Source organism: Bubalus bubalis, chromosome 2, assembly GCF_019923935.1.
Source record: "Bubalus bubalis isolate 160015118507 breed Murrah chromosome 2, NDDB_SH_1, whole genome shotgun sequence".
Classification (NCBI taxonomy): Eukaryota; Metazoa; Chordata; class Mammalia; order Artiodactyla; family Bovidae; genus Bubalus; species Bubalus bubalis.
Genome location: NC_059158.1, coordinates 46,718,357 through 46,735,748, shown reverse-complemented (window position 1 = coordinate 46,735,748; position 17,392 = coordinate 46,718,357). Strand labels below are relative to the sequence as shown.

General features: G+C 40.9%; 1 protein-coding gene across 2 annotated transcripts in view; it reads left to right on the top strand.

The window, feature by feature from the left end:
• Positions 1 to 17,392, top strand: part of HMGCLL1 (3-hydroxymethyl-3-methylglutaryl-CoA lyase like 1) — a 195,485-nt gene that overhangs the window by 173,542 nt on the left and 4,551 nt on the right. For both annotated transcript variants that reach the window (XM_025272278.3, XM_025272276.3), the window contains one exon: positions 14,330 to 14,455. In XM_025272278.3, coding sequence (XP_025128063.1) covers positions 14,330 to 14,455 — 126 coding nt within the window. The remainder of the gene's footprint in view (positions 1 to 14,329; positions 14,456 to 17,392) is intronic.

Here is a 17,392-nt window from a genome sequence, read left to right as displayed (position 1 = left end):
AGAGAGTTATTTCTCATAATTAACCAAAATCTACCCCTATTTTCCTCTGAAATTATACACAATATGTCTATTTTCTTGACCACATAATGGTCTTGAACTATGTAACTACAGCCATCCCCTACCTCTAAGTTTCACCCAAGATAAATACCAAGAAATGCCTCCTACATTGCTTGTATCATGTTTTCCAGATATGTTGGTTGGCTTCAAACCTCCTTCATCTCCTACATATATAATTGTAATTATACCTACTTTTATTTTCCCACCTTTTTGGAATGACTTGCTTTAAGTGGGGAGAAAACCATTCTGGATTTCATGTGCACTCAGCTTTTTCTCTTCTTTTAAATTGTATTCACTGCTTAGAAAAACGAATACCATTGTTACCATAACTATCTGCTGAGGCATTTTGATCACGGTGGCTCTAGCATAAACAAGGTCCTTGGCAACTCATTTAGAAATCAAGTTGAATTTGAGCTATTGAAAATGAACAATAAAGATGTAAATGGTAATACTCATACAGTGACAGAGTAATATACATTATTTTAAACTCTATTATCCATGTAAATAAATAACAATGTCCAGTTTAATAAATCTTTCCATTTAAATGCCCCCCAATAAATATCTCCTAATAAATGGCTGAATACATTCATCAGCTTCATGTTCATCAGCTTAAGCTTCTGCTGCACATCTTTTCCTCCTATTTCTACAGGAGAGCCAAGTTTGACAGGAGCTAAATTATAACCCTGCCATTGGGCAGGAGTCACCTTGTTGGAGGGCATCTTAGTCCTCCCTTGTTGCCCTGAGATGGAGCTCTCCAACCTGTTCATCCTTTGTCCTTGTGATTGTACCCTGGCCACGGCCTGTGGATGTCGTCCTATTCTCTGCATCATTTTGGTCATGATCCTACTTTGTTCCTGCCCACCAATCCTATGAGGGAAACAAGAAATTATTGTATGCTTTCTATGCCAGATGTGAGTGCCCTATCCTCTTTCTGGCTGTCTTGAGCCCCACTTGCCAGGCACCTCATCTAGCCTTTGCTGCCCTGGCACCCTACAGCTGGATATGAGATTGTGAGTCTTGTCATTTCCCTCCAGCTCATGCCTTTGGAAGCAGAACCAGTCTTCTCTGTTCTAGGGCTCCTCTAAATCTATCTGGAATTTCTATCATTTATTACCCCTAACTGGTACTGAATACCAATACATCCCTGGTACTCAGCAGAGAGGAGGAGCCTTTGACTCTTCTCAGGTACCCAGGAAGCACAACATTATTTTTAAAAATTATTTTACTGCCCATGGAGATCAATACTTTGAGTTACAAGAATATTGAATCATAAGTTTGAGTATTACCAAACCATGACATTACTTTGTTGACAAAGATCCATCTAGTCAAAGCTATGGTTTTTCCACTAGTCATATATGGATGTGAGAGTTAGACTATAAAGAAAGCTGAGCGCAGAAGAATTGGTGCTTTTGAACTGTGGTGTTGGAGAAGACTCTTGAGAGTCCCTTGGAGTGCAAGGAGATCCAACCAGTCCATCCTAAATGAGATCAGTTCTGGGTGTTCTTTGGAAGGACTGATGTTGAAGCTGAAACTCCAATGCTTTGGCCACCTGATGCAAAGAGCTGACTCATTTGAGAAGACCCCGATGCTGTGAAAGATTGAGGGCAGGAGGAGAAGGGGAAGACAGAGGATGAGATGGTTGGATGGCATCACTGACTCAATGGACATGAGTTTGGGTAAACTCGGGGAGTTGGTGATGGACAGGGAGGCCTGGCATGCTGCGGTTCATGGGGTTGCAAAGAGTCAGACACGACTGAGCGACTGAACTGAACTGAAACCATTAGATTAGCTTCAATGCAGATGAACAAGTGGAAATCGGTATGTAACAAAAGATTTACAAAAAGGAGTTAAAGTTAGTTTTCAACCATCAGGAAGGTGTTAAGAAACATTAGGTGTTAAATTTCTCATTTTCTGTATCTGTAATGATTTTCAAGAGAGCAACGTCTGCCTTATACTGGAGGCAATACTATGTCCCACTCCGCTCCACAGATCAGCCTCCATTTAGTTGCTAAGCTAGAAATCACAGAACTTTTGATAATGGCACCTTTTTATTCCATTAGTCTTTTTAAAATTGAAGTATAGTTGATTTGCATGAGCTGGTTTACACTGTGTTAGTTTCAGATTACAGCAAAATGATTCGGATATATTAATAAATGGGCTTCCCTGGTGGCTCAGACGGTAAAGAATCTGTGTGGGGCCAGTGGCAAAGGACCTACCTGCCAATGCAGGAGACCATCTATAATGATAAGACCTGGGTTCAATCCCTGGGTCAGGAAGATCTTCTGGAGGAGGGCATGGCAACCTCTCCAGTAATCTTTTTAGAGAATTCCACGGGCAGAGGACCCTGGTGGGCTATAGTCCATGGGATCGCAAAGTGACAGACACAACTGAAGCCACTTAGCACACACACACACACACACACCTATTAATGTATGTATGCATATATGTATATGTATGCATATATATATTCTTTTTCAGATTCTTTTCCCTTATAGATTGTTACCAAATATTGGATAGAGTTCCCTGTGCTGTACAATAGGTCCTTGTTTATTGCTTTTATATAAAGCAGTGTGTATCTGCTAATCCCAAACTCCTAATTTATCCTCTTCTTCTCCCTCTGGTAACCACAGTTTGTTTTCCAAACCTGGGACTCTGTTTCTGTTTTATAAATAAGTTTATGTGTATCACTTTTTTAGATTCCACATAGAAGGACATCATAGGATATTTGTCTTTTTCTGACTTACTTCATTTAGAATATTATCTTCCATTAGTCTTCATTCATTTAGACACTATTTTAACTCATAAATTTATCTCAAATTTCTTCCTTTATGACAATATTTTTCACTTTTCCTCCATTTAAAATACTCACCACCATTGACCAGATGCATTTCACTGAGTTTCTGACTGGTATTTGTACTTGGATATTTCTCAACGTTGTATCCATCTCAGCTATTATTCCCTTGCTAATAAAATCTGCTTGAAGCAAAAGGCTAACAATGGCATAATTATTCATGAACTTTAAGTAGGTCTTTATTTCCCAGAGAATAAAGTTTAGCTCCTGTAGAATGGCATGCTGGGCCTCCCATGATTGGGAGCTCCACTCCACCCACACCCCAAGTCTCCCTACATACAATAAAAGTCTCCTTAGAATTTCGGTGGACCCTTGACCCATTCATCATCTGTGTATTTTCTCAAGCTGTTCCCTCCCTGTGGACTATCCCTTCTCCTTGCCACCCTCCATGTGTCAACATCCTTCAAGGGCCAATTCAGCACCAAGCCAGTCATCAAACTTCACCCAGCCCCACCCACTTGCTTCTCGACAACATACAGAAACCATCTCTCTGACATTCCTAAACAGCTTTATTTGTAATTTTCATAATAGCTGCCACACTCTGCATCAAGTTCTTTGTATTTGTGAATATCTTCTCTGCCAGGCCATCAGCTGAAGGACGTGTCAGTTAATGTTCTTTGTTTCCAAGCAGCAGTGGCCAACTCAAGCTGACTTAAGCAAAAAAAAAAAAAAAGAGAGAGAGAGAGACGGTGTTGTGAGGAATTAAGGGTGTGAATGGGAAACCTCTTAAAGGCCCAAGACATGTAGAGACCTGAGACTTGGAAGCAGGCACCCTGGCACTGAGCCTCAGCTCTCACCACTTGCCCAGAATGTATCACTGTGTGCGTCGTAGTACAGATTCAGTGGCTCAAGTTCCGCACGTGTAGGATGAGGATGATAGTGATGTGACTGTTTCCTAGCATCACTTTATTGTTTGCTTGGCACAGCTCTCATTAAATGTCATTTCAAAAACAAAGGTGGGGAGACTATGAAGCTGGAGCTCAGGAAGGACCAAAAAACTGTCTGGAATGCAGGTGGCATCTCTCCGATTCAAATATCCCATCCCACCCCCAATTATAGACCGCACTTCTCTGCTTCTCATTGTGCATGTATGTGTGTATGTGTGTGTGTGTGTGTGTGTGTGTGTGTGTGAAAGTCACTCAGTTGGGTCTGACTCTTTGCGACCCCATGGACTGTAGCCCACCAGGCTCCTCTGTCCATGGAATTCTCCAGGCCAGAATACTGGAGTGGGTGATCATTCTCTTTCCAGGGGATCTTTCCAACCCAGAGATCGAATCCAGGTCTCCCACATTTGCAGTACTTGTCTATAGCTCATATGTTGTACATCTCATCTCTTAGATAGAGCCTGTCTTTGTCTTTGCTCCACATTCTGGGGGAGGAGCCCATGATCGACTCAATTTCAGTTCCAATAGCTGCGCCAAGATTAATAGTGACTGAGCAAATAAGCAGGATCCATAAACCTGTCATTATGAGAAGCCATTTTCAAGAGAAGAAGGTTTAGGGAGCAAGCAAAATACGTACTGGTCCGCTGACACGTCTCATTGATTTTGCTATCCTCGACACCTTGCTCTGTCTCTCCAGTTGGATTGGATCAAGTTCAGTTCAAATGTGCTTGCACTCAGGGGTTGATGCTGCTAACATTTTTATTCCATGCACATCATTTGTTCGGTTATTCTTTGATAAGTATTTGAACAGTAACTTTTTCTGTCGTCAGTATTATGCCATGTACTGAGGGCATTATGGAGTGAGGTATCTTGAAGTTCTTGACCTCACTATGTTAATATATATTGTTTGCTGCTTTGACTAATAAAAAAAAAAGTGTAATCTTCCCATACTCACCAACCCTGCCTGGTTTGTAAGTAGTAATAACACAGTTACTTCTTTGTCAGCACCACTGTGCTTTCCATTCTTTTTCTCTGAGCGTTATATTTTTGTCTTTTGAACATTTAGTTATGTTTTCACATGAGGCAGGCCTCCCACTAACATCCCTTTTGAAAGTGGAAATAACTTACCTCCTACCGGTGCAACTTCAGAAGCACAAAGGCCTGAGTGGCACAAAGGCTTGAGTTCCAGACACATCTCTGCTGCCTCTGTGGCTTTTGGGGACCCCCAAAGAGCTCCGGAGCTTAGTTTCTTCCCTTTAAACTGAAATCAAGCAAGCATATATGGGATTTAAAAACAAGTAATTTATTTATTTTAATTGGAGTCTAATTACTTCACAATGTTTGGTTTTTGCCATACATTGACATGAATCAGCCATGCATGTACATGTGTTTCCCATCCTGAAGCCCCCTCCCACCTCCCTCCGCATCCCATCCCTCAGGGTCATCCCAGTGCACCGGCCAAACCTGGACTGGCAATCTATTTCACTTATGATAATATACATATTTCAGTGCTATTCTCTCAAATCATCCCACCCTCGCCTTCTCCCACAGAGTCCAAGTCTGTTCTTTAAATCTTTGTCTCTTTTGCTGTCTCACATATAGGGTCATTGTTACCATCTTTCTAAATTCCATATATATGTGTTAATATACTGTATTGGTGTTTTCCTTTTAGGCACCAGTTTCATCCACATCATTAGAACTGATTCAAACACATTCTTTTTAATAGCAGAGTAATATTCCATTGTGTATATGTACCACAGCTTTCTTATCCATTCATCTGCTGATGGACATCTAGGTTGCTTCCATGTCCTGGCTATTATAAACAGTGCTACGATGAACATTGGGGTACACGTGTCTCTTTCCCTTCTGGTTTCCTCAGTGTGTATGCCCAGCAGTGGGATTGCTGGGTCATAAGGCAGTTCTATTTCCAGTTTTTTAAGGAATCTCCACACTGTTCTCCATAGTGGCTGTACTAGTTTGCATTTCCACCAACAGTGTAAGAGGGTTCCCTTTTCTCCACATCCTCTCCAGCATTTATTGCTTATAGACTTTTGGATCGCAGCCATTCTGACCAGCGTGAGATGGTACCTCATAGTGGTTTTGATTTGCATTTCTCTGATAATGATGATGTTGAGCATCTTTTCATGTGTTTGTTAGCCATCTGTATGTCTTCTTTGGAGAAATGTCTGCTTAGTTCTTTGGCCCATTTTTTGATTGGGTCGTTTATTTTTCTAGAATTGAGCCACATGAGCTGCTTGTATATTTTGAGATTAATTCTGTCTGTGAAAATCTGATATGTAGATTGTTGTGAAAAAAATTCATGGAGGCTCCACCTTTGTAGACATAAGATCTTCCTTGTTTACACAGTGTTAGTCATCCATCCATCCCCTTTCCTTCCTCCTTTCATGTTGTTACCATGGTCTCCATCCATCACTTTTGTGCGCTCACAGAGGCATTGTGAGAGCTCATTGGAACTGGAACTCAATGGTCAACTCTTTCTGGGATTCTCAGCCAATGAACTTAGTTACTATGTTTCTGAGAAGACTGACTATTGATTCTCCTTGGAAGCTTTGAGGTCACTGTTCCTTTACCAGCCTCTGTTGCTTGGCCTGTCCTCTCCTTCTGTCCCACCTCACAGCACAGTTTTCTCCATGAATTTCCTGGCTCAGCTCCATGTTTCTGCCCTAATCTCAAACTCATCCCCACTTCCCTAAGTGTTTGTTTCTTTCCTTTTTTTCCTTAAACAAAAGCAACAGCAAGTCGCTGTACTAGAACTTGATGCCAGGTCATATATTTTGGCCACATAGTATGTGGGATCTTAGTCCCTGACCAGGGAACAAAGCCACATCCCCTTGCGTTGGACCACCAGGGCAGTCCACTGTGTACTTTTTGTTAATTTCTCATCTAGTGCAGCCTCATTCTTTACTCCCACTTGATAAGCTCTGTCCTTTATGGCTTCCAGCTTACCTGTGTCTCCGTTCACATGTCTCCCTTGCTATATTCTGGCCCCAGTTCTCTGCTTCATTTAACACATCCACATCCTCCGTCTGCCTCTATCTCCTTGTCATATGCCTGTGAAAGCCAAGACTTCTCAAGAGTTATGTACCCAGCTATGGGATATGGGTTTTCCATGGAACATCACATTGTATCCTGAGCAAGTCTGTGCATTAGTTCTATTAAATTCATTTTACAGCTGGGCGAACAGAGAGATAAAGTAACACCCTCAAGATCACACAGCTAATGCTGATGGTATTGATTATTTCTCAATCTACTGAAATTCAGAATTTCTTTACCTATTTTTCCATTTTCTTGTGCCTTCCTAAGTATACAGTCTTCTTCTGTCTCAATTTGCAATATACTAAATGAAAGTATGAATATAATCTCTCATTATGTGTGGTGAGGCAGGATAAAAGGAAGCATGGGGGAAAGCCTTTTCAGAGATGAGATACGGTCTATGAAAGCATTGGTAATCCATCATATTAGCTTACTTACCTCAACAGCAAGGCGTCATGATTTACATGCCAATTTTGGTGTATAAATTCTGTGGTTGAAAACAGTGGGCTTTACTCATGTATGCCAACAGTTACTGTCTGAGGTTTTCAAAACGTGGTATGTTCCCAGTGCACATGAATGGCAAGTAGTTGGTACCGTAACTGCATATGGTAACTTTTGAGTGATGGATAGGAAGCATCTCAGGGCCAGATCTGGGCTCCTTGGAAAGAATGCCGTGGCCTCACTAGTGACACTGGTCTGGCCGTTGGGGGAGAAATCGCACTCACGTGTGGATAACTATGATCCTCTGTTGGCAGGAATGTTAGCTGTGAGGAACAAGTGAAGGGGAACAATATTAGGAAGATGGGCATATTCTCTTACATGAATATTTGTCTTTTTCCCCATGAATAACTTAAATCCCCAAATGAATCATTTCCCTATCAGAGATATTTGGAAAATCAGACACATATGGAAGATTATACATTTTGGAAAATGATATCTTTGATTGGCCTTCTCATATTTTTCAGTTTTATTTGGACAATAAGTTCTTACAGCACTGAGAAAAAGTCAAGGTGATATTTTCAGTTAGCATATCAGTGTGATCTGGGCATCTAACCACTATGCGAAGTTTAAAAAAAATTAACATTCCTCAGAGCTTATATGATATTGCAGTACAGAGTGATAATACTCATGCTATATCTACAGATAATCTGCCAGTTTCCAGAGGAAGTAGCTTCTCGTATTTTGCATTTTCCTCAGCCTACAGTCCTAGTATGCATCTGGGGGCTCAAGCGGATGGAGCTCACAACTCTACTCACAAGGCTTGGGATAACCTGTGTCACTGGGTGAACAGCTCTGATCATGACTCTGAGGAAAGTGGGAGCCTCGGTCACCTTCATCCTTTGAGTTTGGGGTTTATTTCATTTTAGGGAGAATTAACTTCCTGAGTTCTAGAGAGAACGGTTTCTCATTTGCTAATAGTGAACTACCTCTCAGTGACAGACCAAATACATAGTAATTTTAATTTCTAACAGTAATCTCCATGTGCTTCAGGGCTGTGTGTGTATTCCAAGTCCCTGGCACATAGACTGTGCTCAATAAACATGTTGAAGTCACAGGAAGAATAATACAAAAACAGATTGATTATATTGAACCACATTTGATGTGTTATACACCATTAGTAAAAGTCTCCTTATTTTAAAGTAAGAAAAATATCTATTTGCATAATATAAAGCCATTTACTTTTGTATTTGTCATTTCTGAGCTGGAACCCAGTGGCATTTCAATGCTTGACTTTAACTTGGTGGATTTTGGTGTTACATCGCCATCTTGTGGTTGTTGATCCAAAAATATTTCTTTTAAAACAAAACCCAAGTCCTTTGTTTTTGCCACATACCGTACAGTGCAGAAAATCATTTGTGCTTGTGTGCTTATATCCACACAGACACACACACACTGGGAAGCTGAAGATCTGAAAGCGGTGTTTTAGGTTTGGAGACATAGATAAAGAAATATCTAAGAATTATCTTTTAATGCAGGTTCTTGTATGGTAAAACCAGCCATGCGGCACATCTACTAACAAATACATGATATTGTTGTAAATGTAATGCGTTTACTATAATACTATGGCTTCAATAGTAAAGTACCATATGTTTCCTCTATTTACCATAAATAACAGATGAGGAGAACAAATAGTATTTTTCTTCCTCCTCTGTTAAGAATTTGTTTACATTGTATGTGTACCATTTCTAATAGGACACGGAAACAGAGATAAAGAAAACATACACAGTGGAATCACATTTTCTTAGATGAGTATGACTAGAAATTTACAAAGTAGCTTGTTCATAAATAAAGCCATCTAACTTACTGTGTGGGTAACACCGTCCATTGAGAAGATCTTTTTTGGGGGGAGGAAAGAATCACGCATTTAATAGAGGTCAGAGTTGAGGGGACAGTGGGTAGAAAGGTTTGTTTTTATATTTTAAGATTGTTTGTCTGTGTCAGGGCTTAGTTGGAGAATGCAGGCATGTGAGATCTTAGGTTCCCAACCAGGGCTGGACCTTTGTCCACTGCATTGGAAGGCTAAGGCTTAACCACTGCACCACCGTGGAAGTCCTGAAAATTCTAGTTTTAAACGATTGTGATTTTTTTTTTAAGAGACTTTAAAAGGAACACATATTTTAGTAGTCTTCTTCATAGGTAAGGTATACTTTAATAAACTCCTTAAATTTGCTATTGAAACTTGAAATCCACATACTGCTTTTAGAATTGATTCAATTAATTTGTGACTAATGCTCACAGAAACATCATCTGTTCCAGAGCGAATGTGATGGCAGGAAAGAAGGAAGGACCATTTTTCAGAGAGCCTTTCCCCCAGATCATGTCTGCTTTCATGAGATTATGCACACACATTAGCCTGCAGTCTCAAATCCTAGTAAGACGAATTAGTTGCAAAATAATGTTGTTAATCAAGGAATTCAGTCTTAGGTTTATTTATTCTCACCCTGATTTATCTACTGTCATTCTGTCACAGGCTACAGTTTGCAGAAGCCTTTCTTATTCTAATTATATATATAATTACATTCATTGTGGGGTCATTGGAAAACAAAGATAAAAAGAATTAAAATAAAATAAATTACATGCAACTCATTGACCACTGATATTATCATCCAAATTCTTTTTTTTTTAAGAAAATGGGATTATGATTGCATACACTGTTATAATATTTTATAATCTGTTTCTTTCCCTTAACTATGCATTTACATAGTATTTATCATTCCATTTTACAACTACACCTTAATTAATTTAAATTAGCCCCAATTACAGACATTTGGATGGTTTTCTAATTTTTATCCATATAAAATATACTGTAATGAGTCTGTGTATAAGGGGATGTATTTCATGTCTGAGACATATACACTCACCCTGTATTTAGTTGCTCAGTCATGTCCGACTCTTTGCAACCCCATGGCTCCTCGGTAGCCTCCAAGTCTCCTCTATCCATGGGATTCTCCAGGCAAGAATACTGGAGTGGGTTGCCACACCCTCCACCAGGGTATCTTCCCAATCCAGGGATAGAACCCAAAGCTCCCACATTGTAGGCAGATTCTTTACCATCTGAGCCACCAGGGAAGCCCATCTACATCTATTTGTTTCTATTTTTCACCTCATTATTTACTTAGGATTTGTGAACTATTCCAAAACAGAACTATTTTGACAGGAATGTCTAGCATGATAGATATTGGTAATTAAGACTAATTATAAATTAATTGAACAATAGAAAAATAATTCTCATTCATCTTCCTACCAGTTTAAGTTTTCCTGTTTACCTTCAGTTCCAACAACACTTCCTTTTTGTCACTGTTATTTATCGAAGTCTAATATACATCCACTTGCTCCTTGGAAGAAAAGCTATGACAGCATATTAAAAAGCAGAGACATTACTTTGCCAACAAAGGTCCATCTAGTCAAAGCTGTGGTTTTTCCAGTAGTCATGGACGGATGTGAGAGTTGGACTAGAAAGAAAGCTGAGCACTGAAGAATTGATGCTTTTGAACTGTGGTGTTTGAGAACACTCTTGTGAGTCTCGTGGATGGCGAGGAGATCCAACCAGTCCATTCTAAAGGAAATCAGTCCTGAATATTCATTGGAAGGACTGATGCTGAAGCTGAAACTCCAATACTTTGGCCACCTGATGTGAAGAACTGACTCATTGGAAAAGACCCTGGTGCTGGGAAAGACTGAGGGGACGACAGAAGATGATATGGTTGGATGGCATCACTGACTCGGTGGACATGAGTTTGAGTAAACTCCGGGAGTTGGTGATGGACAGGGAGGCCTGCAGTGCTGCAGTCTATGGAGTTGTAAAGAGTTGGATATGACTGAGCGACTGAACTGAATACACATACAGAAAATTTTACAGATCATAAGCTCTCCTGGTAGGCTGAAGCGATCTTCCAGCTATCATGCAGGTACTACTTACATTCACTACTTCACATACTTTTGAGAGTGTTCTTTCAAAAGCTGATTTGTTGAAAAGTTGATCCATCATGATTAACTCTGCTGCCTCGGGGTACAGAGCATCTTCAAAATGAAAGCTCACTCATACCCACAGCTGATAACGGCTGAGATGGATGAGAACCTTGCCTCAGGAGTTCCCACACGTAATTACTCAAGAGAATCACCAGGGGGGAGCTTTAAAGAAATACCAAGGCTGACTCACTTCCAGACAGAGATCCTGGGGAGAAGCAGCTTGTGTGTTATTTTTAAAAGGGCCCCAAGTGGTTATAATTGGTAGGGACTGAAAATCACTGAAACTTCTGTCTCCTTGAGTGATAGATTCATTTCAACGGAATAGATAAATTTTAACCCGTGGGTGAAGAATGTCTCTGTCTATTTGATGTACTGGTTGACTCCCAGAGATGAGCCTCTGTCCTAACTTTTGTACTGTCCAACTACTGAACAACTTCACAACTTTCACTCCTAGAGCATAAGTCCTTGTACTTACTATTTATATTCACCACAAATGTGGACTCTCCTAAATGGACCAGTACTTCAGCTGGTCAGTTATTAACACCTGAATACAATTAAACTTTGAGAGAGGGCGTGGTAATGGAAGAAGAGCCATACAGACCTTCCCATGTTGTAGAGGATAACAAGTGGAGACAGACATGCAGAAGCAGACAAATTATATCTGTAAACTTGCATTAGTCACAGAGACATCCATGGCTTTTGGACTATGGTTCTGCTCTTGGGAAAATGGGTAAACAACCTAGACCTCACAAGTGAATATCTAGAAAATTTATTAAAAATGGGCAGCTCTTTAGACCATAATTGAAAAGAATATAAAAAAGAATCTATATATATGTATATATATGCATATATATATATACATATCTGAATCAGTTGTTGTACAGAAATTAACACAACATTGTAAATCAACTGCACTTCAATTAAAAAAGCACAGCCCCTTTAGCATGTCAAAGGAACCAACTGAAGAGCCCCCAGTGGCCAGATCTCAAACAACATGAGTGACAAGGCATATAAAGGAATACTGGAACACCACGCAAAGCCCTAAATAAATACCTCTAAGTCTCTACTGATATAAACACATGTTTGAAGAAATAAATGATGATGGGAGAATAGACAAATCTCCCATATGGCTGACTTATAAATAATTTAGGTAGATATTATCCACTCCTAAATCTGAGCTGCACACAGGGCCTTATTTTTCCCAAAAAGTACCACGTGGGAAACGGGGCATGGGGTCAAGGTGAACATCATCAGTCATTAACCATAACCATGTAGAGTGGCCCTTTGATATGACATGTCTAGACTGGCATCTCATCTGTGTTGCCCTCCTCACAAAAGTTTAGGACTCCAGTCTAACCATGAGAAAACATAATACAAAACCCACATTGAAAGGTATTGTACACATGACAGGTACAACTCAAAATGGCCAAGGTCAATGAGGACAAAGAACGGTGAAAGCTAAGATGTCGCAGCCACAGCATCCTGAGACAAGATAACTAAATGCAATGTGGTACCCGGATGAATTCCCAGAACAGAAGAAAGACAATGGCTTCCAAACTAGGGAAATCTGCATCATGTGTGGACTTTGGTTAATAATGTCAGATGTGTTCATTGGTTGTGACAAGTATACCATAATGATGTAAGATGTCAGCAGTAGGGGAAATGGTATGTAATGTATGGGAATGCTTTGCACTTTCTTCCCAAATTTTCTGAAAATCTAAAACAAAAATGTTATCAAAAAAAAAAAAAAGAAAGAAAGAAAGAAAGAAAGCGCAATTCCCCAGAACATCAGTGAGAACAGCATCTGGAATCTTGTTAAAAATTCAGATTTTCAAGGCCCAGCTCAGACCTCCAGAATCAAACTGAAGTTGTAGCAACAATTTGTGATTCTGCTTCTGTGATTTAGAACCCTTGACCCAGCAGATTGATCAGGGCTCTGCTTCCCAGTGCTTCTTGTTGTAGATGAGGCCATGGCCATTTTCTCCAATGTCCAAGAGCGAAGAATCAGATTAGACCTCAGGTGACTCCTGATTACCCATTTGTCACATGCCATGGAGGGCGTCTCTGCTCACCTCTCTTCTTGAGTTATTAGAGTCTGATCTCAGGGGTTCCTTTTCAGACCCATTTGTGCTCATGTTTTTCCCAGCTTTTCCAGCCCATGGAGACTGTCTGTCTTGGATCTCCCCAGATATAATGTGAACCAACTTGCATGTTTCCAGAGGTTACAGACCAGAGCAGAGTGCGAATCCTCTGGAGACAGAGGTGACCTGGGACAAATTATGTGATCCCTCTGTGCTCGAGTTTCTTCATCTGTGATTTGAGAATGATGAAAGAGTGTCCACCTCATGGGGCTTTGTAGGGATTATGAATCAGCATCATATGGTGTTAGTAATAATATCTAGCACTTAGTGAGAACCCAGTAAATGTGAACTGGTGCAATTGTTGATGGTGGATGTCCTACCTCTTAAATGGCTCTTCACTTCTCCCAAAACATCCAGGTTTTGTGTGCAAATTAATCAAAGCAATCGATCAATAAACACTGGGTGAATTGAGTGGAAGAACTGACCCCACAAAACACAGCTTCAAACACAGAGACATCCCCAACTTGTCTTCTAAGGCATCTTGGTTTTTTGGGTCAGGCTGTTGAAAATATTTCATATTGATTATACAAAGCTGTTAGAATAAAGCTCAAAATTAGATTGGAGAATACACCCTAGGTATGAATTGATCTTACTTCAAGCTTCACCCTCTACCTGTGTTCTGTTATCAATCAGAACACCGTTTCAATTCTGATCTAAGACTATTGTCATTCCTGAGATCTTTTAAGAGTTTCTGTTAGCCTGAAAGATGAGATTAGTCAGACAAGAAGTCCACCTTGGGGACTGTTCCAGCAGCAGGTGGGTAAGGGAATAGAGTGGGATCATGGTTCAGATTTTTCTTATTTGCTCTTTGGAACAGGTTAAACTTACATGCCATAAAGAGACAAGCTTGGGCGTTTGGGTTTGTTTTCCAGATGGGCATTAATGTAGTGGATTCTGCAGTATCCGGACTAGGCGGTTGCCCTTATGCAAAAGGTGCTTCTGGGAACGTAGCCACAGAGGATTTGATCTACATGCTTAATGGCCTGGGGGTTAATACGGTAAGTTAATGTAGCATATTTTAATATTCATACATTCCTTGCGGATTGAAATTGGAATGTGTCTCAGATTTGGGAAGCAACTTTGAGGTCAAGTTTTACTACACTTTTGCTCTTTCCTAAAATGCACAGTGGGAAAATACAATAAAAATTCTTGAGGGGGGCTTCATAAAATAACTTATTGCTATAGCTCAATCACCGATAATGCTACCATTTCACTTTTTTTTTTTTTAAACTGCTTCATGACTTCCAAAGTACTTTTTTATCTAGTATCTCATTTGATGTCACACACTTTGTGAGTTAGATCCTGTCTTTGCTTTTATGATTGTTGTTTTTGCTGTTTTGTTTTCCTTGGAGGAAAACTGGGATCTTGGTTTTCTCACGGTGACAAGTAGGGCTTCTGGAAGAGAGCCCAGGGCCATTTTAAAATGGCCAGTGGAGGAGCAGAGTTTAATAATACTTAGCATGTGAAACACTGGCCGGCAAGAACAGTCTCTTTGCAAGTGGTATCTGAGAAAGGCGCAGGCCCTACAATAACAACACCCACCAGAATCATTACCTTGTTTTGCCACATGCTTGTTAAAATGACCTACTAACCTCTAAGTTAGAGTCTTTTAGGGAAAAGTATAAAAGGCAAAAACGCTGTTCACAGATGATCAGAAAAACGCTGTTCACAGATGATCAGAAATCCCATATGTTTTCTGAGATGTACAAATCACCACCTGGATTAGAGAATGGAGTTGACCTTCCCTCTCTCGCCCCTCCGCTCTTCCCTCGCTCTGCTGAGAGCGCTTTAGTCTGAGTGTCCTCAGCGTCCTTCCCTGCGCTTCCTGTTTCTCAGCTCCGCCCCTCTCCTGCGTTCCCCGACCCCTCAACGGCCTTCCTCCTCATCCTCGATTTCACCCTCTAGTATTTCCCTGCTGATTCCCCAGGTCCACACTGCTGGGTTCCTCTCCTCCGTGTTCCAGTGTTCTTTCATTGTCTTCCTCGGTTGTAGTACCGTCTTCTTTCTGTGTTCAGCTCCCCCTGTTCATCGAAAGACTAATATCACCTGGCATTAAATACCAGAAGCTGTTGCCTCTCTTCTCTGGTTCAGTTCAGGTCAGTCGCTCAGTGGTGTCCGATTCTTTGCAACCCCATGAATCGCAGCATGCCAGGCCTGCCTGTCCATCACCAAGTCCCAGAATTCACCCAAACTCACGTGCATCGAGTCGGTGATGCCATCCAGCCATCTCATCTTCTGTTGACCCCTTCTCCTCCTGCCCCCTTCGGAATAGCTATTACTGAGTAGTCTGATCATTTCCATCGTTTCTATTAGGTCTGACCGTGACAGAACCTGAAAAAAAGTAGAAATATTTTCTATTTTTTCCCAATTTATTTTATTGAAGTATAGTTGACTTACAATGCTGTGTTAATTTCCACTGTACCACAAAGTGACTCATATATATATATATATATATATATATATATGTATATTCACATACACACATTCCTTACCATATTCTTTTCCAATATGGTTTATCACAGGATATTGAATATAGTTCCAAGTAGGACCTTGTTTATCCATTCTGTATATAATGGTTTTCATCTCCTAATCCTAAACTCTTAAGCCCTAGAAGTCCTTTCTTGAAGATTTATATAACTTGGATGAACTCAGTTGATGCTTCACATGAGTCAGGCTGTCTGGGTCCAGCTGCAAACAACCCATGTTTCCATTTCCAAGAATGTCACAATTTAAGTTGTTATGTTGGGTAACAACCAACAAACCAAGGCTCTCTGTGGGACCTGTATCACTGTGGCTCCCATGCCTATGCAGTTAGCAAGAGCTACTGATTTGACTGCTAAACTGTTTTGATTGCTCGTCCCTTCCTTCCTACCCTTGCTGTACCTACATCAGCACAAGTCCTGATATCTTCTGTGGATATTCATCCTCTTTCTTGGTCTGTGGGACTTCCCAGGTGGTGCTAGTGGCGAAGAACCGGCCTGCCAATGCAGGAGACATAAGAGATAAGGGTTCGATCCCTGGGTAGGGAAGATCCCCTTGAGAAGTACACGGCAACTGACTCCAGTATTCTTGCCTAGAGAGGCCCATGGACAGAGGAGCCTGGCAGGCTACAGTCCACAGGGTTACAAAGAGTCAGGCATGACTGAAGTGACTTGGCACATACTTGAGACTGCCTTCAAATTCATCCTCCATGATGCCATGGAAGATTTCATCTAAGATACAAATATGAATATGCCTTGCTTCTGCTTGGACATGCATCAGTGGGTTCCCATTTCCTGAAAAGCAGGCCTGTATTCTGTCACACACTGTGGCCTTTTTTTTTCCTTTTCCAGTCACTTCTGGCCGTTCCTTTCCACGTATCCCATGATATTTTTCAGATGTCTGGACTGATGGTGCCTCATGCCTCCTCCTTCTTCTCAAGGACTCACACTCTCTGTACAAGCCTCGGGTCAGGATTTGCCCTTCCTTGAACTCTCCCCAGATGCACTGCTCTCCTTTCCTTTCCTTTTCCTTTCCTGCTCTCCTTTCCTTTTCCTCAGCGGGTTGACCACCCTGCAGCTCTGCCCTCATGGTCATCTGGATCACTCTCTCTCAGTTACTTTGGTTGCAGTGCAGGCTTTCCTGTTTAGGGTCCACAAATCCTGCTTGACCACAGGCACCCTAAAGACAGAAACTATAGTCTATGTGAAGTTCTTGAAACCTCATAATGTATCACAGTACATTAACATATTTAAGCTCCTGGTTTAAATGCTGAAATGATTTAAGTATAAATGCCACATTATTTCAAAAAGGTATCTTTTCATTGGGCTTCCAGGGTGGCTTAGTGGTAAAGAATCTGCTTGCCAATCCAGAAGAAGCAGGTTTGAGCCCTGGGTTGGGAGTATCCCTTAGAGAAGGAAATGACAACTCACTCCAGTGTTGTTGCTTGGGAAATC